At 39.2% G+C, this 26283-nt stretch overlaps 1 protein-coding gene across 20 annotated transcripts in view; it reads left to right on the forward strand.

Moving 5' to 3' along the window:
* The window catches only part of LOC119820906, a 148404-nt gene extending 131754 nt beyond the window's left edge, over positions 1 to 16650 (forward strand). For 19 of the 20 annotated variants that reach the window (XR_005286560.1, XR_005286552.1, XR_005286553.1 and 16 more), the window contains 2 exons: positions 14058 to 14208; positions 16208 to 16650. Coding sequence is in view for 4 of the 20 variants with exons in the window: in XM_038339621.1 (XP_038195549.1) it covers positions 14058 to 14208; positions 16208 to 16226 (170 nt within the window). In the remaining 16 variants the exon portion in view is untranslated. The other variant, XM_038339620.1, reaches the window with a different exon arrangement.
* The last annotated feature ends 9633 nt before the right edge of the window (positions 16651 to 26283 follow it).

A 26283-nucleotide genomic window follows, 5' to 3' on the forward strand; every position in this document is an offset into this window, starting at 1 on the left:
ATATAATCCATAAGAAAATATAAGCAGTCAATAAAATTCTTCCAACCATAAAAATCCAAAGGCTAGATGGAGTCACTGCAGAATGCAACCACAATTTCAAAGAAGAGCTAATACCAGCACTCATAAAATTGTTTCCAACAATATAAACAGAAGAAACATTGCCAAAATCCTTTTATGAGGCTAAAGTTACCCTCTTATCCAAACCACACAAAGATGCCACAAAGAAAGAAAAATACAAGCTAGTCTACCTCATGAACATAATGCAAAAATATTCAAAAAATTATTGGCAAACTGAATTTGAGAACACATAAAAAAGCATCCACCATGATCAAATAGGCTTTATCCCAGAGTTGCAGGGATGGTTCAACCTATAAAATATGTCAGTAAAATTCACAATATAATCAAACTGAAAAAAAAATCTGCCTGATATCTCATTAGATGCTGAAAAAGCAATCCACAAAATCTAACAACACTTCATAATAAAAGTCTTGGAGAGATCAGGGATACAAGGAACTTACCTTGCCATAATAAAATCAATTTATAGAAGGTGGACAGCCTACATAAAATTAAATTGAGAGAAATTCAAAGGGATTGCACTAAAATTAAGAAGAAGACAAGGCTGTCCACACTCTCTACATCAATTCAATATAGTGCCAGAAGTTCTACCTTGAGAAATAAGACAACAAAAACAGATCAATAGGATACAAATTGGAAGGAAATTAGTCAAATTTTTGTTATTTGAAGATAATATGATAGTATATATAAATGATTCCAAATATTCTACCAGGAACTCTTACTTCTGATAAACACCTTTAGTAATGTGGTGGGATACAAGATTGACTTGAAAAATCATTATCCATCCTATATAGAATGATGAATGGACTGAGAAAGAATTCACAGAAACATCACCTTTACAATAGCCACAAATAATATAAAATATCTTGGATAACTCTAACCAAGCAAGTTAAAAAACCTGTATGACAAGAATTTAAGTCTTTGAAGGAAGAAATTGAAGAAGATATTAAAAATTTAAAGATCTCTCATGCTCCTGGATAGGTATGATCAACATAATTAAAATGGCAATCTTACCAAAAACAGTAAAAGATTCAATGCAATTCCCATCAAAACCCTGACAAAATTTTTCATAGACCTCAAAAGAAAAATACTTAACTTCATATAGAAAATAATTATCCCAGAATAGCAAAGCAATCTTGTAAAATATAATAGTTTCTGGGGCCATTATTTTCCCTGACTTCGTGCTGTACTATAGAGCTAAAGTAATTTTAAAAAAAAGCTTGGTGGTGGCATAAAGACACACAGATAGAAAAATGGAATTGAACTGAAGACCCAGCTATTAATCAACATGCCTATTTTTGACAAAGAAGCTAAAATTATACAACATAAAAATGAAAGAATCTTCAACAAATGTACTACAAAAACTGGATGTAAACATCTAGAAGATTGCAAATAGATTATATATATATATATATATATATATATATATATATATATAACCACACAGAAAGCTCTGTTTAGAATGAATTAAAGATCTAAACATAAATCCATTTACACTGAACCTGATAGAAGAGAAAGTGGGAAATAGCTTTGAACACATTGGAACAGGAGACCACTTCCTCAATATGACGCCAGCAATACAGACCCTGAGAGAAACAATAAATAAATGGAGCCTCCTGAAACTGCAAAGCTTCTGTAAGGCAAAATATAAGGTAAATAACAACCTACAAAATGGGAAAAGATTTTCATCAACTCTCCATCTGGAAATGGAAAGATCAGAGGATGTATCTCCAAAAATATAAAAAAATCAAGAGACGGTGGGACAGAACTAATGGGAGATCACCAACTCCAGTTGGAATGGGACTGATGGATCATGCGACCAAACCCGTCTCTCTGAGTGTGGCCAACAGCGGGGGCTGACTGAGAAGCAAAGGACAATGGCTCTGGGCTCTGATTCTTCTTCATGGACGGGCTCTGTGGGAGCCTTCTCAGCTTGGTCGATCACCTTCCTGGACCTGGGGGGAGTTGGGAGGACCTTGGTCTTAGCATAGAGTGGGGAACCCTGATGGCTCCTTGGCCTTGAGAGGGAGGGAGGGGAGGTATGGGTGGAGGGGAGGGGAGGGAAGGGGGAGAAGGAGGGGAGAGAAAGGGGAGAAGGAGGGGAGGGAGGGGGGAGGAGGAGGGAAGGGGATGGAAATTTTTAAATATAAAAAAAATAAACCATGAGGAAAAAAAAAATCAAGAAACTAGACATCAAAATATCAAATATTACAATTAAAAATGGGATAGAGATCTAAACAGAAACTTCTCAAAAGAAGAATCTCAAATATCCAAAATAAATTTAAAGAAATTCTAAATACCTTTAGTCAACAAGGAAATGCAATTTAAATCAACTCTGAAATCCCATCTTATACCTGACAGGATGGCTAAGATCAAAAACACTGATGACAGATTATGTTGGAAAGAATGTGGAGTAAGGAGAATATTCCACTGCTAGTGGGAGTGTGAACTTCTACAACAATGTTCAAAATCAGTATGTTGACTTCTCAGAAATTTGGGAATCAATCTACCTCAAGACCTAGCAATATCACTCTTGGGCATACACCCAAAGGATGCTAAATCATAGTACAAGGACACTTGTTCAAGTATGTTTACAGAAGCATTATTATTAATAGCCAGAACCTGGAAACAACCTAGATGCCTCTCAAATGAATACTGGATAAAGAAAATATAGTACAGTTACATAATGCAGTACTACTTGGATGTAAAAAACAATGACATCATGAAATTTGCAGGCAAATTATTGAAACTCGAAAAAATTTATCCTTAATAAGGTAACCCAGACTCAGAAAGGTAAACACAGTATATACTCACTCATAAGTTGAAACTAGTTGTAAAGCATAGGATAACAACCACAATCCACAGTTTCAGAGAAGCTAAATAAGAAGGAGGTCAGTAAGAGGGATACATGGATTTCCCTGGAAAGGTAAAAGAGATAAATTCTCCTGAGTTAACTGGGAACACAGGAGTGGTAGAAGGGAGAAGATGGTAGATGAGAACAGGAGAGAATGGGATGGTTGAGTTGGAGTGGGATGGAAAGGAAGATATATGAAAGTGATATCTTGATAGAAGGAACCATTATGGGATCAGGTAGAAATGTGCTAGGGAAATTCCAAGGAATCTACAAGGATCACCTGAGCTAAAACTCCTAGCAATAGTTGAGATGCTACCTGAACAGACCTTTCCCACTAATCAGATTGGTGAATATCTTAACTATCACCATAGAGCCCTCATGCAATAACTGACAGTAGCAGATGCAGATCAACAGACATGCACAAGACGTAGCTCTTGGAGTCTAGTCAAAGAGAGTGAGGAGAAATTATATGGGCAAGGGAGCATCAAGATCATGATGGGGAAACATACAGAGACAGATGAACCAAACTTGTGGGAACTCACAAACTATGGAACCACAAATTATGGTACCTGCATGGAACAGAACCAGACCTTCTGCATGCAGGCCACTGTTCTTTAGCATGTTCTCTTTGAGGGACCCCCAACATTGAGACCAGGATCTATTCTTAATGCATGAGCTGTCTTTTTGGAGTCCATTCCCTGTAGTGTGATGTTTTGCTCAGCCTTGATGCATAGGGGAGGTTCTTAGTCCTGCCTCAACTTAATATACCAGTGTTTGTTGACTACTCATGGGTTGGCTTACCTTTTCATGGGATAAAGGGTTGGTTTGAGGGAAGTGAGTGGGAGAATGGTTGGAGGGGTTCAGTGTTTGGCATATAAAATGAATAAAAATTCTCTCTCTCTCTCTCTCTCTCTCTCTCTCTATATATATATATATATATATATGTATGTATATATATATACATATATATATATATATTCGAGATGAGCACCACTGAAATTTATATTCTTTTAGAAGTGAAAATTTGGCTTACTAAAGAGAGGAAGCATCATTGTGTATCAGGGGGCATAAAGGTAAAAGTGGGAGGCATAGGCCATAGCTTGGATTTTAATTTTCAATGATGTGAATGGACTCATTAGTGGATCACTTGAAAAGAATCTCCGAGTGAGGGGCTTGGGTTGTGATTCAGAGGTAGAATCCCTGCTTAGAATCCTCCATTGAGGGCCTGGGGACATGGCTCAGTGGTAGAGCTCCTGTCTAGAATCCCCCAGTGAAGGACTGCTGTGTTGTTCAGTGGTAGGTACCCTGCCTAGAATCCCACAGTAAAGGGCTAGGGTGTAATGGTAGAATGCCCTTCTAGTATTCTTATTGTTCTGGGTGCCAACCATAGTGCCACAATTCATCCACAGTGTCACAAAGGGAAAAATACGTATTCATTAAGGTTTCCACAAGAAAGCCAGGAAGGAAAGCTCCAATGGGTTAGGGTAATAATTTTGAACAATTTCCGTGTGTGTGTGTGTGTGTGTGTGTGTCTGTGTGTATGTGTCTGTGTGTGTGTGTGTACATACACAGAGGCTATCATTATCCACTGCATTCACTTCACACCATGTCTCCCATTGTAGAAGCCCAAGCAATGTTCCTGTTTCTGCTCCTCCTACCAGTGCTAGGGTTACATATGCACAATGCCATATCCTGATATTTACATGAGTGATGGGGATAAACTCAGGTTCTCATTCTTGCATAGTAAGCATCCTTAGTCAAAGAAAACTCTTTCCAACCCAGTTTTTACTTTCCCTAAATTCTAACATCTTCTCCCAAACCAGTGAAGGATAAGAGAAATAGCAACTCAGTGTTTGACAGTGAGTTTTTTAAAGGGTGGAGGAAGCTGAATATCCCCTATAACTTTATATGTTAATTCAATCTTCTGGATGGTCCTATTTGGAGATGGTGGAACATTTTGTAAGTGGGGCTTTGTGAGATGTCCTTGGATCTGGGAGTATCTTTGAAGAGGCTTTGGGGACCCCAGTTTCATTCTTTCTTTTTTTTTTCTTGTTCATGAAATAAGTCACTTGCTGTACCAAATGGACCCAACCACTGCTATAAAATTTGTCTACCAGAGGGTCCACAGCCATGTGTCTACCTGCTTACAGTGCAGCCTTCAAAACTGTGAGCCAAAATTAGCTTTTCTCTGTGTATGTTAGTTGTCTCAGTCGTTATTGTTTTGGTGATGAAAAGCTGGGAATGGACAGTCTGTGCTCCACTGGGATTCTCCTGGGGCTTTAGGACAGTCCCTGTAGGGCAAATTGTGAAACTTTAAGAGTATCTGAGGTGAGAAAGTATTCTGGAGGCAGCAACACAATTTTTTAGCCTGACCTTACCTATTCTGTAAAGTTTAAGGTAATGTTTATCCCAGCCATGTATCTCTGGCCTATAATACCAGCAGGCAGGAGTTTGAGGCAATAGCATTTGAAGATAGCATGGATTACACAACATGATCCTCTCTTTATTTACAAATTACATCTCCACACCAAATTTTCCAGTGACTGAAAATTGTGGTAGGGTTCCTTTGTTTGTTTAGTTTGTTCTGTTTTGAGACAGGGTGTCACTAGGTAGAAACACTTGGAAAGAAATTCTATGTGAGGGATTGTTTATATTGATTCTTACCTCTGTGTGGGGGATTCTCTTCACTGCCAATTACTGAAATAAGACCTAGCTCACAATGGGTATCACCATTCACTGATTTGGGGAACTGGACTGTATACGATTAGGGAAAGATAGCTAAGCACAAACAAGCAAGCAGAGGTCTATAAAGATGGATGCTATAAAGTAATCCCACACTAGCTTAGAGTTGAGTATAAATAAAGGGTTCTTTATTCAGTGGTAGACTCACAGGTCACAGTCCTCTGCACAAATGGAGAAAGGGAACCAAATCCAGCAGCAGAGAGAAAGAACATGCAAGTTTTATAGCTACATTTATAGTACAAGAAACCATGCCCAAGTGGGCTGCTATTTTAAAGGCTATTGACTTAAGGATTTTGCACAACACTACCCCCTATTGTCTAAATAAGAAAGTTCTAAACCTAATACAAAAGAATATACAATAACAACAATTATCAAGTATAAAAATTAGAATTACAACTAACCAGCATAAACAATATCAATCAAAAACATTTGCTAAAGGTTTTAATAATTATCCTATCGTAAGAAGTCTAAGTCTTATATTAGAAATGACTTGGCCATATCATGAGAGGAAAGTAACTATGACTATCTAATCTTCAACCCCATTGACTTTAATATTACTTGAGTAAACAGGACTCAATCAAGGAACTTCCAAAATGTGCAATAAATCACAAAGATAATTGGCTGCATGGGAAATCACTTAAAGTCTTATTTGCAACATTGGAGCAACCAACTTTGCCTAAGGCCTAGAGTAACTGACAGACCATTTTCTGAGGTAGTAAAAATTTCCAAACCATCTTACTCTATCTTAGCAAGATTTGACAGTCTTTCTTCTTGTATCCTGCTTGTCCTGTGCAGACACCATGCAATTTGTCAATGATTGAGGAATAGGCACTTTCTTGCCCAAAGACCAGTTTTGCCAAGAAGAAAACAAGCTCCAAGTGGAGTGTCTTTGGTGAATCTCTGGAATAGACCTGTGCTACCAGGAGCAACAGTGTCTCACGTCAGCAGAACCCTAAATTATTTATATGCCATATTCTACTGTTCTTTGCAGTGGTTGAAGATTACCTACCTATGTAGAATGCAATATCTATGCATCTAAGGAACTTAATTAGTCTAACTATAAGGGTACAAACATAGATGACTACTGACATATAATTCTTAATATCTATATAGCTTAAAGGATAAAACTTTATATTACAATATTAAATAATCATTAAACACTGTGCAGCAAATGAGAACAGTGATGCGAACAATGTATGGGTATCTTGATCAGAGGAATAAATGTATGTGCAATATGATAAATATAACCTAAACTGTATACACATACAAAATGTCTTAAGCAGATGTAGAAGCACACATGCATACAATAAGACAAAATAATTTTGTCTCTGTGTACAAATATTATAAACATAAATAGGAGCATATTCAATAAAATTTGATTTTGTATCAATATACATGAATGTATACCAATGTAAATTGCCTACAAATAATAGCTCATAAGTATTCACTTTATTACTCACTATTATTATTAATGTGAGTAAGCTCACACTAATCTACTTAATATCCCATCCAATTTTACCTTTTTTTTCTTTTTTTCCTAAAGAGATCCCTGAGTCTACATAATTTCCACACCAACCACTAACCAGTTATTATTATACCAGTTATAATAAAGCCCCAATTGATGTCCCTAATACTCAGGACAAACTTTTTTGGGAGAGGAGATGTTGTCTTCTAAAATTATTTCCTCATGACATGAAGGCAGTGTTCTATCTATGGGACCCTACAAAAGCAAAATGATGATTAAGTTTCAAGATTATTATCTGTCATAATTACAAATAGTCTCTGAGTAGTCGATAGGCTTTTTTTTCTGAGATTCCCATTTGAAGTTCTGTCCAGAACATTGAAAGAAGATGCACCAATTCAGCTAACCAAGTGGGAACCATCTTGTGCAGCTGGTACCCAAAATTTGTCTTAAAATAGTGCTATGAGCAGCATGACATCATAGCAACCAGGTGGAGTCATTGTGGTGGGGCCCCAACTTCTTCCTAGAAACATTAAAGATTACTGCAGGAAAATTTATTGTTCATTTTAGAAAACATAAACATTATTCATATAGACATTTATTCAATGAAAGGTATAATAGAGACAAAAATACATATTAAAAAAGTAAAATTTTTCTCTATCCTTTCTTGGTAAGGGTATAATGAAGAAACAATCTTTTAAATCAATAATTTTAAGAGGTCATCCTTTAGGTAATAGAGAAGACAAAGGAATTCCAGATTGTAGAGGGCCCATAGGTTGAATTACCTTGTTGACAGCTCTTAGATCTGTCACTATTCTCTATTTTTCAGATTTAATTTTAACAACAAATACAGGAGAGTTCTAAAGGATGGTTGATTCTTCAATATGGTATTTAGTTTTTCCTGTACCAGCTGTTCTAAAGCCTGTAGTTTCTCTTCTGTTAAAGGACATTGTTTAACCCATATTGGCTTCTTGGTTAACTATTTTAAAGGTAAGGCCATTGGTACTTCTAAAGGTTTGCTAGTTGCTTTGTGCAGCCTGAGTAGCTGGTGAACTTTGTTTATTGTAACTTATAATATCCTTCCCCAAAATTCATGTTTCTGGGACTACAGGAATGTTAATCTGGGTATTTCATTTCAGCAGCAGGTCATGACCCCATAAATTCACTGTGATATTAGCCACATATGGCCTCAGCCTTCCTCTCTGTCCTTCTTGGCCCTATGCATTTATCCCATCTTATGCTTTGTTTCACTTGAGATAGGATTCTAATTCCTAGAAATTGAACATCTGCCTTTTGAAGTAACTTGCTATAGATATTTGCATTGGTATGGACCTTGGTTTATTGATACAAATTTAAGGTAAAAAATATAGGTGGTCTGTGAGGTCCTTGGCCCAGGAACAGTTCCCATTCCTGCACTGAGACTACCCACCCAGACGGGTGAGTGTGCACATGCCCGGCCGGAGGGGAGTGCACAGCAACTTCAGCTCCTGCTGCAGGGGCTTCTTGGATCCACACAACCCTCCCCTTGCCCCCAAGTTAGCCCTTTTGTCTGCAGGGTCCTTCAACCTCCAAGAGTCCTGTCCTTGTGCTGAGGACAACCTTTCATACTGAACCTTCATCTGGCGATGGATGGAGATAGAGACAGAGACCCACATTGGAGCACTGGACTGAGCTCCCAAGGCCCAAATGAGGAGCAGAAGGAGGGAGAACATGAGCAAGGAAGTCAGGACCGCAAGAGGTAAGCCCACCCACTGATATGGTAGGGCTGATCTAATGGGAGATCACCAAAGCCAGCTGGACTGGGACTGAAGGAGCACGTGATCAAACCGGACTCTCTGAACGTGGAGGACAATGAGGGCTGACTGAGAAGCCAAGGGCAATGGCACTGGGTTTTGATCCTACTGCATATATTGGCTTTGTGGGAGCCTAGTCTGTTTGGATGCTCACCTTCCTAGACCTGGATGGAGGGGGGAGGACCTTGGACTTCCCACAGGGCAGGAAACCCTGATTGCTCTTTGGACTGAAGAGGGAGGGGAATGGAGATGGGGGGAGGAAGAGGGAAATGGGAGGAAGGGAGGAGGTGGAAATTTTTAATAAAAAATAAATTAAAAAATATATAGGTTAATAGATAATTATAATAGTAAAGCTTCTAGTCATGTTAGTTAGGTTTTCTAGATATATAGAGATATATTTCAATTATGTAGGTGCTCTTCAAACCCTTCAAAGACCTATAGAATATGACATTTATATATAAATACTGTAAATGTAATTCTTGCTTGATACCTTTTTTGTTATATGTAATTTTTCTGTGTCAAAGATTACAAACCTTCCCTTTTATTTAAACAGAAAAAGGGGAGGTGATGTGGGATTCCTTTTGTATGCTGCAAATACCATTGGTCAATAAGGAAACTGTTTTGGGCCTCCACTGGGAATAGAGCTAGGCAGGGAAAAATAAACTGAATGTTGGGAGAAAGAAGGAGGAGTTAGGGAAGCTATGGAGCAACCACAGGAGACAGACACGGTGAAACTTTGCAGGTAGGCTACTATCTCATGGTGATGCACAGATTAATGGAGATGGGATAAATTAAGATGTAAGAGCTATCCAATAAGAAGCTAGAACTAATGAGTCAAGTGGTGATTTAAATAATATAGTTTCTCTGTGATTATTTGGGGATTGAGCAACTGGAAACAAGTGACTTCCCTACTACAACAAAGGTCAACTCAAATGCCAAGATTCTGAAGTAATAATAGTCATATCCATACCCATGTCCAGTAATCCCTCAATTACAATGTCATTTATTTGCTCTCTTAGCTTTGTGTTTGATCATTTATATTATTCTGCAAAAATATACACTTCCTGTTTTCCATTGCAATTTTTTTATTTATCTTCCATGTTTATTCCATCATCTAGAACAGTATTTTTTTACAACAGGCAATGGATTTTTTAAAAATTTTTCTGGCAAGATATGTCCTCCACAATAACTGGAAGTACCCAGGACATATTTGAGTTGGAGGTCTGTATGAGGCCCCCCAAGGAGTTTCCTAATGGTATTAGGTTGCTTTGTCTGTCTTTATTGATCTACATTCATTGGTACAATATCAGCCTTTGCCACATCTTTTTCATAATCCAGGAGATTGAGACCTTTTATTTTTCTATTGCCCAGAAGAGACATTATTGTGAGGAGTGACTTGTCTACAATTTCTTTACAGATGTCCTATTCTACCACAATTAAAACATACCTTTACAAATTGCTCTTCTTACCTATTCTTAGTATTATAGTCAAATATCTCAACATTCATTGTATGAAGGATCCACTCACCCATTGGTCCGGATCTACTCTTTAAAGGCTCAAGTATCTTTTTGCATTCTATGTTGGCATTTTCAAAAGCCAGAGATTCAATAAGTACTCATCTAGCTCTGGGGTCTGTTACTCCTATTTGTACAGCCTTAGTTAATCTTTGTAATATGTCACTAGAGGATTTTCTTCAGCCCTGTTTTACCCTAATATATAATTCAATTAGTTTTTCTAGTTCTTGAATCCTTTCCCAAGCATTTGAGGCTGCTGTGTGGTATAGGGACACAATTTGTTCATTGTAAAGAGCTTGATCCTGAATCAGCATAAGTGCCTTTGCCGAGCAGAGCATTTGATCTTGGGAAGTCTCAAATCCTTTTTCTTTTTCCTATTGTTCCCAAATTTTGCCTCTTATCACATTTACACAGCAGTTGAAATCTGTCATCCAGAACTGCTGAAACTAATTGCAGCCAATCATGTGGGCTATCCTTATTGCTGGAAGCTTATGTCTTTACCATCTCCGTAACACATGGTGTTTGCAAGCCTTAAAGTACTGCTACTTGCTTAATTTCTTTTAGATTCTTCATACCTATGGGTTTCCTTCTACATTTTTTGAACTGTTTTAGGCATTTAGAACTTGATGTTTTTTCAGAGGTTATTACAAGGAAGAAAGTTAAAACCCTGGGTATTAATGATTTTAATACTGTCCTTGTACCTTGTCTCCCTGCTCATCAGCTCCAATAATTTTCTCAATCATTTCAAATATTTTACTACTTTATTTTATAAAGCCTGAATCTCTTGGCCTGTACATATTTCTAATGATCTCATTGACATACCTAGCCTCTGGTCTTCATTATGCACATATATGAATCCAAGGTATGATTTTTTTTCCTTTAAAAGTAGTATCTCATCCTTGGAAATTATTTGGATAGTAAGCAGATTGCCTTCCTGGAGAGATACTGTATCTGCTGACTTATAACTTTTAAATACATTTTAATTGTCAAATTTAACAGTATGAATTATTTCAGATTATTTCTTAGTAACCTTTGACACGGATTGAATTTTGTCTGTCAAATTAATGTTATTCTTTTCAATGGTATTAATTTTATCAAACTTTTGATATTTAATGATATTCATCCTATCAGCTAGCTGTGCAATACTAATCTGTAAAGACTGTATTATTTCTGAAAGTACCTGATTCTTGGGTCTGTTTTTAAACCATTTTCTTAAGGATATAACATGAAAAACAAAGCTAAGTCCCAATATCCAATAAATGGATGTTTCAGAAAAACTATATAAGCTTTGCTGAATACCATCCATTGTATAAGCAAAATGATTATTAAACTTCTGAATGGTAATATTATCTGCCATCATATAACTTTCAAATTTATTAATTTACTTACCTCCATTGGAAGATTTGAGTAAATTGTTGTAGGTGTAATAATATTTATTGGCCATCAGATGTCGCAGTTGCAGCCACATGGTGAAGAGGCATGACTGGGGGCAGAGAGATTCAACCAATGGAAGCATGAACAGTCTCATGCTGAGCAATTAAATCAGTTCTGTACATGGAGAGATTTTTTTTTTTGGTGGCCAGCATATCAAGGAGCCCAGAGCTCATGAGCAGGGAACACAAACCAGAAGCTGCACAAGTCATTGCATGGCAGGGAAAGTGGGGGGAGGGGGCAAGCATACATGAGCCCAGGAATTTGCCAAGTTGCTGCGCAGTAGCTCCACTGTGGTGGGGTTTTGGCAAAAAACATGCTTAGTAGGTGAAATCCATCTAGCTGGGTGGGGATCAGAGACCTTCTGGACTGAGGACCTTTGAGGCCGTTTGGGCCTATCCTGTTAGGCATGGAGTTAGGATTCATGTGGGTGCCAGATGAAGATGAATGCTATAAAGTAATCCCACACTAGCTCAGAATTGATTATAATAAAGTATTCTTTATTCAGGAGTCAACTCAGATTACAGTCTTCCGCATGAACAGGGAAGAGGAACCAAATCCAGCAGCAAAGAGAGAGAGTGTGTGTGCAAGGTTTACATCTGAATTTATAGTATAAGTGACCCTACACAAGTGGGCTGGTAACATAAAGGTTTACATCTGAATTTATAGTATAAGTGACCATACACAAGTGGGCTAGTAACATAAAGGCTACTGGTTAAAGGAGTTCCCACAGCAGGTGTGTGTGTTTGTTTCTTTCTGCTATTGACTGTAGATGTGATGTCAACCTCTTTGTAGTGCCTGCCTTGACTTCCTCTACTAATGGGCTGAAACCTGGAATTTTTTTTTTTCAGAATGAACCCTTCCTTCTCCTTGTTGGTACTTGTCAGGGTATTTTATCATGACAACAGAAATGGAACTAGAACAAAGAGTGTCTCTTTGGTTTGACTAACAAATCCCTTGCTTAGCATCCTGCCTTTCCACTAGCAAACATTCAGGAATCATGTACAATCAGTGCTGGAGGACTGAGAAAAGAATTCTATCCCTTCAAGGGTGTTGAAAACTTTAAGCTATCATCAAGTGGTTTTCCAGGTAATGTGCTTTGTGGGCAAAATAAATCCCTTTTCTTGTGGAAGCTACTTTGTGAACATTAAAAAACCATTCGCAAAATAGTTGCTTTGTGAAATGGAAAAGCACTTTATAGGAATAAATATTATTATCAAAAGAATTTTGCAAACAAAATTTTTATCAGGTTGTAAGACACTTTATAAGCCACACACTATTTATAAGAGTTCATTCTTGTGCATGATCTTAGAACTATAAAATTTAAAAGGCTTCCTAAAGTTCCAAGCTCTTTTAAAACCACAAACTATTCTATAATCACCAGAATTTTTATATTACTTTTATATTCTACAGTGATGTGTTGCAAATACCAACCAAGGGTACAAAGGTGACAGGTTTTTTATGTATTAACTCATCTATATTGAATTCCTTTTTAATCAAAATGAGATCATTGGATTTTACTGAATTTAATTATTACTTCTTTGTGTGAGATTCTGTGTGTGTGCAGTGTGTGTATGTGAGTAAGTGTATAGTGTGTGTGTATGTGTGGTATGTCTGTATGTGTCTGTAGCATGTGTACTATTTGTGTATGTATCAGTGTGTAAAATGTTTATGTGCTGTGTATGTTGTGCACAGTCTCATAGGTGTGTAATGGTTTGTGTAATGTGTGGTTTGTGTGGTGTATATGTGGTATGTGTGGTGCGGGCTGTGTTCTCTGTGTGGCATGTGGTATGTGGCATGTGTATGTGTGTAGTGTATGTCTATGTGTGTTGTGTATTTACATGTCTAGAGTGTGTCCACTTAGCAAGATAAAATCAAGGACCCATGGTCAGGTAGATCATCAGCCCTAGAGAGGAACCTACTAATTTTTCTGCTAACTAGAATATAGTATTTATCCATATAGTGAAATATCAGTGTGACTCCTCTCTGCCATCAGAGAAGTTGTTTAGCCAGACAGTGGTGGCACCCTGCTTCAATCCCATCACTTGGGAAGGAGAGCCAGGTGAATCTCTGTGTGAAAGGACAGTTTGGTCTATATAGTGAATTCCAGAACAGTAAAAACATGTCTCAACAAAACAAAACAGTACCAACAAAAATAAATAAAATATGTTTATTTTTTGTACTAGATGGTAATATACAGAGATACCCACAACTGATGAAGATCCAGATAATTAGAGACTGTGGAATGCTCAGCCCTAAATTGGACATCTATATCACTCCCCTGATCCCTAGGCTCAGATCATTGCTGAGCAAGAATCAGAATAAGAAGAGCCAGAGGTAATGGATCACAATAGCTCTCTATTTTTCTGTCTGGATCTTTACCAGCCTTGCTCTCTATCTCCATGTCCCCACCTCATTGAACTCATGCTTAGACTCTGAAGCTCCTCTACTGAACACTGTTGTTGGAGATCAGCCACAATAAAAATACCTTTTGTCAAGGTAAGGGCTTGGGGATTTAGAAATATAGTAAAGAATATGAAGACGTGAATGAAAATAATATAATGGACAAACATATAGGATAGTATTGGGAGGGAATTTTCGTGAGTATTGAAAATTTGCCCATGTTCAATTTCCAACTGCTTAAAATACCCCTGACCCCAAAGGTAGGAGTAAAACAAAAGAGTGCATTAACATGATACAAAGAAATGAACATACCAATTGAAAGTCATGGGCTACATTCACAGTTAAACATTCTTTTGCTAGATCAAAGTAAGTTGCCAAGTCACATTCACACCCTAGAACAAACACTCTGTAGGCAACCACTCTCTGGGTGAAATCCTAAGTTATTTCCATAAGGGGAACTGGAATTTACCTATATCCTTAGACTTTTGTTTGAGGTAGGAACAAACTACTTCCCTATTCCAGGAGCACAAGGTCTGGCAATTAGCCACACCTGTTGACAATAATTTTTACAGAGCAGAACTCTCTGATTTACAACTAGGTGGGACCTTTGAGGTAGAAGCAAAATAACCTTGAGGGAACTAGAAACAAGTCCCAACTCTCTGACCTTTGGCATTTTGGAGCCTCTATGCCCTCATCTTCCTCCTGATTCACAGCTATATGCTCCATTTCTCCATCCCAAAGCCCTCCATCGTGCTCAGACAGAAATGCTCAGAAATGTAACAAGGCTTTCCACTGGTGAAGACCAAATATGATTGGCATGGTAGAGTAGGAAGACATGAACATGCATATTAATTTCCTTCCTCCAGCTACTAACCTGGTCCCACCACTCACTGATTTCCTGGAAGATAGGATAGATGACAATGATGAACTTTATTCAGAGAAATATTCAGCCTGCTCCACTAGGGCCTCCCATATCACCTCATGTCCACCCAGGGCTAGAATAGGCTGAGGCCCATGTAGTCTGTGACAGTATCTCCATATTTCTCCCTCAGCTGCAGAGTCAAGGCTAGGATCTCACAATTTGACCCAAGTAATGGGTTTTACCTCTCACTGGATTACAATCCCTGGTGTCAGATTGTCTGGGCCTCACTAGGAAACAATCCAAACTTGAACTCTGTGCTTTCATGTGACCATCTTTCATACTCTTCCCCAAAGGCCCCAGCCCTAGAACTTCTGAGAACCTCCCAGCTATGGACATTATGAGTTTCTAAGACTCAACACACAAAATGCTACTCTCCAGGATGAAGATAATAGTACATCTATCAGAAGTTGTCTCCGTACCTATCTGTTCCTTGTTTGTTTTTATAAGAATTCTAGAAGCTTCTTTAGTGCCAAACCATTACTGGAAGAAGAGAATCCACCACCTCTTCAATGCAACTCCTTGCTATCTGTCAGCATCACTTTTTCTGCCCACCTCCTGCCTTCTCACTCTGACCTCTGCATGTTTCACCCCTTGGAAGGATTTGAGTAAACTCATGGAGTGTGTTTGCAAAGTGTTCTCCAGCAAACCAGAAACCATTGTCCAGGGGAGAGACAGTCCTTGAGCTAGAGTCCAGACTAACAAGATTCAGTAGAAACATGAGTGTCGGTGTCCTACCTTGGCATGATACACATTTCTCTGTTTTTCTTGAGGGGTGTCTGCTGTGTTTTTTGTGCTATTTTTCTGTGGCTAGTGGAAGAGGATGCACTATGATTCTATCTTGCCAAAGACCCTGCTGACTCTCTCTGGGTCACAGAGAGCTTGGTGAGGCAGGTAGAAATTTACTCAAAGAGTTGAGAGCTGCCTGCTCACTGGCCAATGACTGCCCAGAGACATCTTCCTAGATGATTGTATTAAATGACACTCTCCATATACACATTCTTGTCCCAACAGATCCGTTTGTAGAAGCTGAGTTTCAGCAACACCACTCAAAGGGTTTTTCCCAGACACTTCTGTCAGAAGGTGGTAAGGCAGCAAAATTGGATGACTCTCACACCTAGGATGAACCTGGACTTTGGGGACAATGACTTACGTTGGTCATCAGAAGAGAGTGACAAAAATTAGAAGCAGATAAGGTCCACGTGTACATTGGGCAAGTTTCAGGAACTGCTGGCATTGTCACTTTATTGAGTTGTTTATTTAATTATTGGTTACTATTTCACTATATTAAACACATGACATCAATCACCTGCTGTTCCATGTTCTCACAATGGAGCAGAAACAAGGCAACAGTTTGTCCCTTCACAAACCTGGCATGGATGTGATAGTTTATAGCAAGAATCCCTTCTGGAATGGACCTTAGGTGCCTGAAAATAAAATGTAAGAATATCCAGGAAGTTGTAGGACTGGGCCCTGTGATGATTGCTCTTCATTGTTGACTGTATCTGGCATCAACCAAAACTGAAGCTGCTGAGCATCTCGTGAAGGATTTCTGATCATATTATTAGAACCAGGAAAAGCCACCCTAAATCAGGGCCTCACCTTCTGCTGGCAGAACACATGAAAGAAGGTAATTGTGCTTTTGCTGAGAAAGATTGTGACAAGAGCACTTGAAGATGTGTGACTATGGGCTGCAAATCACAGGAACCTAGAAGACATTGTGTGAAAGAAAAGACACCAGATGCCAATGATCACACACTATGTGATTCTTGTTTTGTGAATCATACATATTGGGCAAGTCCATAGACACAGAATTCACTCCATTTACAGAGTCCATTAGCGTACATCATGGAGTACCAGGAGCTGGTACATTGGGGTTGGGACTGTGACTGTTGTAAGCATTAGGGAGTGACTCCACCTGAGATGTGGTCTCTAGAAATCTCTCTGTTCATACACCAAGAAAGAAACTTGATTGGTTTCTCCAGTGCCACTCACAGGGCAGAACAGCACACCCTAGGGATTTGGAAAATTGTAGTAGGTGGGTGTGAGCAGTGATCTAGTGCCTAGTTCCAGAAAGTCTCTTAGAGGCAGAACGTTGAGGCTATTCTCGATGAGAGTGGGAACACCTGGCAATCTCAGACCAGTTATCAGGAAGAGAAGCAGATCTGGTATGTTGGGGGCATATTTCTGAAGCCATTCTCCTGGGGACTGAGGTCAATGTCCTTAGGAGGCACAGGACTGGACACAGAGAAGTTCTGGAGGATGGTGGTTTTAATGGTAAAAATAAAACACTGTGGCTCCCTGAGGGGCAGAAATGCTGCTGAGGGGCAGCGGTGGGCACTGGGTTCCGAGATCACAGCAGGCCATGAAAATGGCCAGTCCAGGGCAGGAAGCCCCCAAGTAGAATGCAGACCTTCAGGAACCCATGGGTACTAGGCAGGAAGATGCATAATGAGTGAGAAACTAAGATGGATAGGCATGCCCTGCAGAGTGGGGTTGGATATTGTTTATTGGGTTATGGAAGGGAAGGAGATGGGGATGGAGAAGGGGCAAGGTAAGAAGCAGAGTTGGGGCACGGCAGCAGCATCTACCTCTTTGGGAGAGAGACAGAAAAGAAGGAGCTCAGACTGGAAGCTGAAGGAAGATCTGCCTGCCTCAGTGGCGGAGGTATGTGGGGGGGTGGGGGAAGCGGGCAAGGTTTTCCTCTTAAAGGGACAGGAGAGCATTACAGTTGTAAACAAAAGGAACAAATCATTCATTGCACACAATGTTTTCGCCAAGACAAATGAACTTTCCAGTAGACACAGAGAATGAGACTTGTGCCCCAGGGCAGTGTACAACCTTAAGACTGCCCCTTTCCTAAAACCTGAAAACCCTGTTCATTCCAAGGAATAAGAATGAGTTTCTCACCTGCAATTCAAGTGAGAATGTAAAGAGATCCCCAAATCCTTAAAGAATTGATGTAAGGACCAGTGAATGTCTTAACACAAAAAACCCCCTGCCATCACTTTTGAGACCATAAGTTAAATTTCCAGGACCAACATATTAGGAGAGAACCAAGTGCCACAACTGCACAAGCTGTCCTCTGACTTAAACACACACACACACACACACACACAAACACACACACAAACACATCATAGAATACTTATATATGCCTATGTCATGTACACTATGAATAACAAAATTGCAATGTGTGCTAGTTTGGTGGTGGATGTCTCTTAGTCACTTCTGATAGATTTCTAGCTTTTGTAAGATTACCAGAGTCCTTAATTCCAGACTATAAGAACCCACTTACAGTAGGAACAAAGTGTATATGTGTATACATGTACAATGCAACAAATTTAGTGTTTCTTCAATCTCATGTGAGGGGATTGGTACCCATCTCATTGGGCTGCCCTGAAGGTGAAGGTGCTATTTAGAAAGATTCTTATATTAACAAATGGTCCTATATGATCCAGATATGGAGGCATATGCCTGCAAGGACAGCACTTGGGAGACAGACAGGAAAATGATGGGTTAAAAACAGCCTAAACTGCATAGCAAGACTTCTGTGCATGTGTCACTTCTGTCTCTCCTCCCCCTCCCTATGCTCCTCACCTCCACTCTCCCCTCACTTTTTACTGAGCTTGAGATTAATAAGTCCCCAGACACAATTGTTCATACAATTTAGAAACTGTAGGAACATGTGATAAGGGATCTCTGGCACCCACTGAATTCTTGAAAGTATAAGGAACCCATGGTTGTTTATCACCTAGAACACTGAGCATCACAGAGCAAAAGGAACCTGAAATCCCAGGCAGAGGCTCTACTAGTTGCCTCAGTGATTCTTAATCTGCAACTGGCTGTTTTAGGCCTCCAGGTGGAAGAAGGATTTCCCAGCAATCCCTGTGTCATCCAGTTGTTGGGAAACTGAGCCTGTGCAGGAGTGTCTAGGGAAAGCACAATCTTCTCTTGGGCATCCATTTCCAGAACTTAGGTGACATGAGCTTAGAAATTCATGGAAAGTCTCTCTGAGATGGTTCTCCTAGAACTCATTTTGTGACCCAGATTTTTTCAGGGGATGCTTCAATGACTTATCTCATTCTCAACACAATTTGCCCATGCCAGAACTGGCAATTTAGATACTGTTCACGTCTCTTTGGCTATAACATCCTTTTGGCTTTCTTGTTTGCTGGCTCTCTGGCTTGCTTGCTTCCTTGCTTTCTTGCTTGTTTTCTTGTGTGCATCCCATAGCAGTATACATGAACCTCTGTACCTATCAGTACTATGTGTCTTTTTATCTATTCATTTCTGTTTGCTTTTTCTAAAGTTCCCTACTAACACCCTAACCAAATGTCCTTCTCTGTCTAACCATATCTAGTCATATACTCCATCATGCCTTCTTCTTACATCCCTTTGCTCCACAACTCTGACTTTCCAAAATTGTGACTGTTGTGTGGATGATTCATTTTCATCTCATGCTCTATAATTCACAACTCTGAAGATGAAATATGAAAGGAGGCCATTATACTGTACATAGCCAGGAGCAAGACCCCATCCAGGGATACTGAACTCACTTAGACACTCAAGACTAGACCACTTTCAGCCGAGACATGGATCCACAGGACAACACTTCCCTAAAATCCCTTAGTGAGGGGATGAGAACAGACAACAGAGAGGCTCATCAGGAAAGCATCTTCTAGAATGCACAAAGGAGAGGGTGGAGGTGGGGGCTCTTTCAAAAAGAACTTGCTTAACATACATTGCCCTGGCTTCTACCCTAAGCATGAGGGTATGGTGGTGACAACTAGAGGCTAAGGAATTGTTCCTGAAATGCCTATTTCTCCAAGAGACAAGATATATAAACACAATTTTCCATGTTTACTTTCCATATAGTTCATCAAGTGAATTAGATTTGTCTGGAGGCAGCTGTTGTTTGTAATAAACTGCCAAACATAACAGGCAACCAACCTATGCACTAACTTGAGATTATATTCTTCTAAAGAAAAACAAACCCCAGACACTCTGAACAATTGTCCTACCCTAAGCTGCCCACTATTGCAGCAAGGCCAAGTAAGACAAAAACAGAGCTGACACTAATCGATCTATGTGTCTATGTCCAGCTCCCTCTTGTCCATACAAACCATGTGCCGACAGTGAGGGTGCTGTAACTCTGACCTTTCTCTGGTTCAGGGTATTATCCATCATGAATGGTTTCTTGGCTCAAATAAGTGAGAGTAATTTTGATTTCTCTTCCAATTTAACAAGACTATGTAAACAGGGTCAAGTGTCTCAAGACATGGCCCATATCCCCAGTGCTCACAGTTAAAGTTAGTGCCTCCCCAGCCATCAAGAACTTACCTAGTGCATAACAGAGTACCTAGATGTTTTTCTTGCTTCTGTTTCTTAAGAAAATAAATTTTTTCAGGTTCAGAGACCTTTAAATACTTTTTCAAAGTGCTCATGACCCTGATGTTTCTTTAGTTCAAAAGACCACTTGTAGGAATGTAGGCAGATATTTTGGATAAAGCAGCTGGAATAGACTCAGTAAACCTGGAACTAGCCCTATCTGTGCTCTGGAGGGTGAGCCTGCCCTCTATTGTCTAAGAAAGGAAGCACAGGTCCATCTCACCTATAAAGAAGGGCATAAAAACTTCAACTTTCCTTCAGATCCCTATAGGCATCTAGGAAGAGGTCAGAATTGAAGGTGCCAAGGTATTCAAAATACCTTGGGTCATGGAGAGCTAAACTCAGGATGGGTGGTTACATGTCAGTGTTCTAGGAGACATTATGAGATAAAAGATATTAACATACCCTGAATCACATACATAGACATTTAATCAAGCAATAAAACGCCAGGAATGGTGGGAAATAAGTGAGCTGGTGTTAGGATTGAGAAGAATGCAGAAGGCTCTTGGGATAGAGACGTGGAATAATAGCTGGTCTCACCTTGGGGATGAGGTACCCTCGGAACAAAGTGTATTGGGTGACTCTGTGTGCCACATCAATTGGGATAAGATTTGAAAATCTCTGAACCTCATAGATAATGATGACAGTATAAGGTATTTTGTGCAGTCATCAAGCCTGAGGAATCAGTATGAGTCAATCACCTGATAGATCTCCTTTTGGACTTTCTCTGCTTAGAAAAGGGGAGCATGCCAAGAGCTGGTGCACACACCTCTAATCCTAGCACTCGGGAGGCAGAGGCAGGTGGATATCAGTGAGTTTGAGGCCAGCATGTTCTACAAGAGCTAGTTCCAGGACAGGCACCAAAACTACAGTGAAACCCTGTCTCAACTGTCTCCCCCCCCAAAAAAAAATAGAAAGAAAGGGAAACAGTGGATCTACTTTGTTGCCTTTGTAACAGTGATATTTTATCCTATGAACCAACAACCTTGGAAAGAATAAGGAGCAAGAAGATTCTCCTGAAAAATTTAGTGCAATAGAGGGTACAAAGAACTGCCCTGATTTTAAGCAACTGTCTCTCTGTGCCTATGCTTAAAACTACATTAAACCTCTCCTCCATGAATTTCAGCCTCATTTCAGTGGGATTTTAACAAAAGAAAGAAAAACATAGAGCAAAGGACTCCTTCATAGGGAGACTTTAATGTAAACATATGTAAACATATTGGTGTGAGAGTGTGAGTGAGAAAATCAGTAAAAATGCAAAGTAATGAATCATCTCTCTAAACAAACACACACACACATAAACAAGCACAAGTATGCAAACATACACAAATATACATACACACACACTCAACACACACACATGTTCTCACTCATGCTTAAGCCACAATTTTTTTCATTTTTTTATTTAATATTTTAAAAATTTTCCATCTCCTCCCCTCCTCTTTCCCCTTCCCTCCCCTCCCTTCCACCCATACCCCCACTCCCTCCCTCTCCAGGCCAAAGAGCCAACAGGGTTCCCTACCCTATGTTAACTCTAAGTTCCTCCCAACTCCCCCCAGGTCCAGGAAGGTGCTCAACCAAACTGACAAGGCTCACACAGAGCCTGTCCATGCTGTAGAGTACAAGCCCATCGCCATTGTCCTTGGTTTTTCAGTCAGCCTCCACCATCAGCCACACCATCAGCTGCATTCAGAGAGTCTGGTTTGGTTGCATGTTCCATCAGTCCCATTCCAAGTGGTCTTGGTGCTCTCCCGTTAGTTCTGTCCCACCGTCTCAGTGGGTGAATGCACCCCTAACGGTACTGACTTTCTTTCTCATGTTCTTCCTCTTTCTGCTCCTCATCAGGACCTTGGGAGCTCAGTCTGGTTCTCCAATGTGGGGCTCTGTCTCTGTCTCCATCCATCGCCAGGTGAAGATTCTATGGTGATATGCAAGATATTCATGAGTATGGTTATAGGATCTGGTCTTAAGCCACAATTTTACAATGAATTTTATATTAAGAACTCAAGGCTCTATCCTCAGAAATAAAACAGACAAGTAGGTACACTAACAAATGAATTATCAACAGAAATGTGAAAAATGAGCACGTAAAATTAATGGGTAAGCCAATTAATAAATGAACAGATTTATGAGCTAATGAAATTTACAGACTAAACACTGGGTTATGTATTCAACTTGTAAGTCAATAGATGATTCAAATAGTAGATCAATGGAATAAGTGATAGACAATAAAAGATAAATTCAAAGGCCAGTTAGTGAAAAAATTAAGAAATGAAACCTGTAAATAGGATAGAGATAAGTATATGGATAAATTAATGACAAATTATTTATTTCTACTGATCAAAGGAAATACTAAATTGATTAATTGATGTAAATGAATGAACTGACTGGTTGTGTAATTAAAGAATCAATAGGTAACTGTGGAAGTTTGCTTTGTTACCAAGTATATGGTCAATTTTCGAAAAGGTTCCATGAGCCGCAGAGAAGAAGGTATATTCTTTCCTATTTGGGTGGAATGTTCTATAGATGTCTGTTAAGTCCATTTGGTTCATTACCTCCATTAAGTCTTTCAATTCTCTGTTAGGTTTCTGTCTGATTGACCTGTCCATTGGTGAGAGAGGAGTGTTGAAGTCTCCAACTATTAGTGTGTGTGGTTTGATGGCTGCCTTGAGTTCTAGAAGTGTTTCTTTTACATAAGTGGGAGCTTTTATATTAGGGGCATAGATATTCAGGATTGAGACTTCATTCTGAAGGATTTTTCCTGTTATGAGTATAAAGTGTCCCTTTCCATCTCTTCTGATTGATTTTAGTTTGAAGTCAACTTTGTTGGAAATTAGTATGGCCACACCCGCTTGTTTCTTAGGGCCATTTGCTTGATAAACCTTTTCCCAACCCTTTACTCTGAGTAGGTGCCTGTCTTTGTGGTTGAGGTGTGTTTCTTGTAAACATCAAAATGTTGGATTCTGTTTTCGTATCCAGTCTCTTAGCCTGTGCCTTTTTATAGGGGAATTGAGTCCATTGATATTAAGTGATATTAATGACCAGTGGTTGTTAACTTCAGTCATTTTTAGTAGTAGAGTTTGTGTGTTTCCCTTCTTCTAGTTGTGCTGGTGAAGGGTCGCTAGATGCTTGAGTTATTGTCAGCGTTGTTGGACTCCTTGGTTTGTGATTTTCCTTCTATTACTTTCTGCAAGGCTGGATTTGTGGCTGCGTATTGTTTAAATCTGTTTTTGTCCTGGAATATCTTGTTTTCTCCATCAATGGTGAATGCAAGCTTTGCTGGGTATAATAGTCTAGGCTTGCATCCATGTTCCCTAAGTGTCTGTAGCACATCTATCCAAGCTCTTCTGGCTTTCATGGTTTCCATTGAGAAATCAGGTGTAATTCTGATAGGTTTCCCTTTATATGTTACTTGACCTTTTTCCTTTGCAGCTCTTAATATCTGTTCTTTATTCTGTATGTTTTGTGTTTTGATTATTATATGGCGTGGGGATGCTTTCTTTTGATCCAGTCTATTTGGTGTTCTGTAGGCTTCTTGTACCTTCATAGGAACATCCTTCTTTAGGTTGGGGAAGTTTTCTTCTATAATTTTGTTGAATATGTTTTCTGGGCCTTTGAGTTGTAATTCTTCTCCTTCTTCTACCCCAATTATTCTTAGGTAGTAACCACCTGTGTCTTATCGGATCACCATGGATTAAAATTAGAATTCAACAACAATGCTACCCCCAGAAGGCCCACAAACTCATGGAAACTGAACAGTCAACTACTGACCCACACCTGGGTCAAGGAAGAAATAAAGAAAGAAATTAAAGTCTTTCTTGAATTTAATGAAAACAAAGACACAACATACTCAAACCTATGGGACACAATGAAAGCAGTGCTAAGAGGAAAGTTCATAGCACTAAGTGCCCACTTAAAGAAAACGGAGAAAGCACTCATTGGTGACTTAACAGCACACCTGAAAGCTCTGGAAAAAAAAGAAGCAGACTCACCTAGGAGAAGTAGAAGACTGGAAATAATCAAACTGAGGGCAGAAATCAACAAAATAGAAACACAGAAAACAATCCAAAGAATCAATGAAACAAGAAGCTGGTTCTTGGAGAAAATCAACAAGATTGACAAACCCTTAGCCAAACTAATCAAACGGCAGAGGGAGAACACGCAAATTAACAAGATCAGAAATGAAAAGGGGGACATAACCACAGACACAGAGGAAATTCAGAAAATCATTAGATCTTACTACAAAAGCCTGTATGCCACAAAATTGGAAAATGTAAAAGAAATGGACAGTTTTTTAGATAAATACCATATACCAAAGTTAAACCAGGACCAGGTAAATGCTATAAATCGTCCTGTTAGTCGCGAAGAAATAGAAACTGTTATCAGAAACCTCCCTACCAAAAAGAGCCCAGGACCAGATGGTTTCAATGCGGAATTCTACCAGAACTTCCAAGAAGACCTAATACCTATACTCCTTAAGGTATTTCATAATATAGAAACACAAGAGTCACTGCCAAATTCCTTCTATGAAGCTACAGTTACCCTGATACCTAAACCACACAAAGACTCAACCAAGAAAGAGAATTACAGGCCAATCTCACTCATGAACATTGACGCAAAAATTCTCAATAAAATACTGGCAAACCGAATCCAAGAACACATTAGAAAAATTATCCATTACGATCAAGTAGGCTTCATCCCAGAGATGCAGGGCTGGTTCAACATACGAAAATCTATTAATGTAATCCATCATATAAACAAACTGAAGGAAAAAAACCATATGGTCATCTCATTAGATGCTGAAAAAGCATTTGACAAAATTCAGCACCCTTTTATGATAAAGGTCTTGGAGAGATTAGGGATACAAGGGTCATTCCTAAATATAATAAAAGCTATTTACAGCAAGCCGACAGCTAACATCAAATTAAACGGAGAGAAACTCAAGGCTATCCCACTAAATTCAGGAACACGACAAGGCTGTCCACTCTCTCCTTATCTCTTCAATATAGTGCTTGAAGTTCTAGCAATAGCAATAAGACAACATAAGGGAATCAAGGAGATTCAATTTGGAAAGGAAGAAGTTAAACTTTCATTATTTGCAGATGATATGATAGTATACATAAGCGACCCCAAAAACTCCACCAAAGAACTCCTACAGCTGATAAACTCCTTCAGTAACGTGGCAGGATACAAGATCAACTCCAAAAAATCAGTCGCCCTCCTATACACAAAGGATAAGGAAGCAGAGAGGGAAATCAGAGAAGTATCACCTTTCACAATAGCCACAAATAGCATAAGATATCTGGGAGTATCGCTAACCAAGGAAGTGAAGGATTTATTTGACAAGAACTTTAAGTCTTTGAAGAAAGAAATTGAAGAGGATACCAGAAAATGGAAGGATCTCCCCTGCTCGTGGATTGGGAGGATCAACATAGTAAAAATGGCAATTCTACCAAAAGCAATCTATAGATTCAATGCAATCCCAATCAAGGTCCCATTAAAATTCTTCACAGAGATTGAGAGGACAATAATCAACTTTATATGGAAAAACAAGAAACCCAGGATAGCCAAAAAAATCTTATACAATAAAGGTACTTCTGGAGGCATTACCATCCCTGACTTCAAACTCTATTACAAAGCTACAGTATTGAAAACGGCTTGGTATTGGCATAATAACAGAGAAGTTGACCAATGGAATC

The sequence above is a fragment of the Arvicola amphibius genome, chromosome 8 (genome assembly GCF_903992535.2).
Source record: "Arvicola amphibius chromosome 8, mArvAmp1.2, whole genome shotgun sequence".
Classification (NCBI taxonomy): Eukaryota; Metazoa; Chordata; class Mammalia; order Rodentia; family Cricetidae; genus Arvicola; species Arvicola amphibius.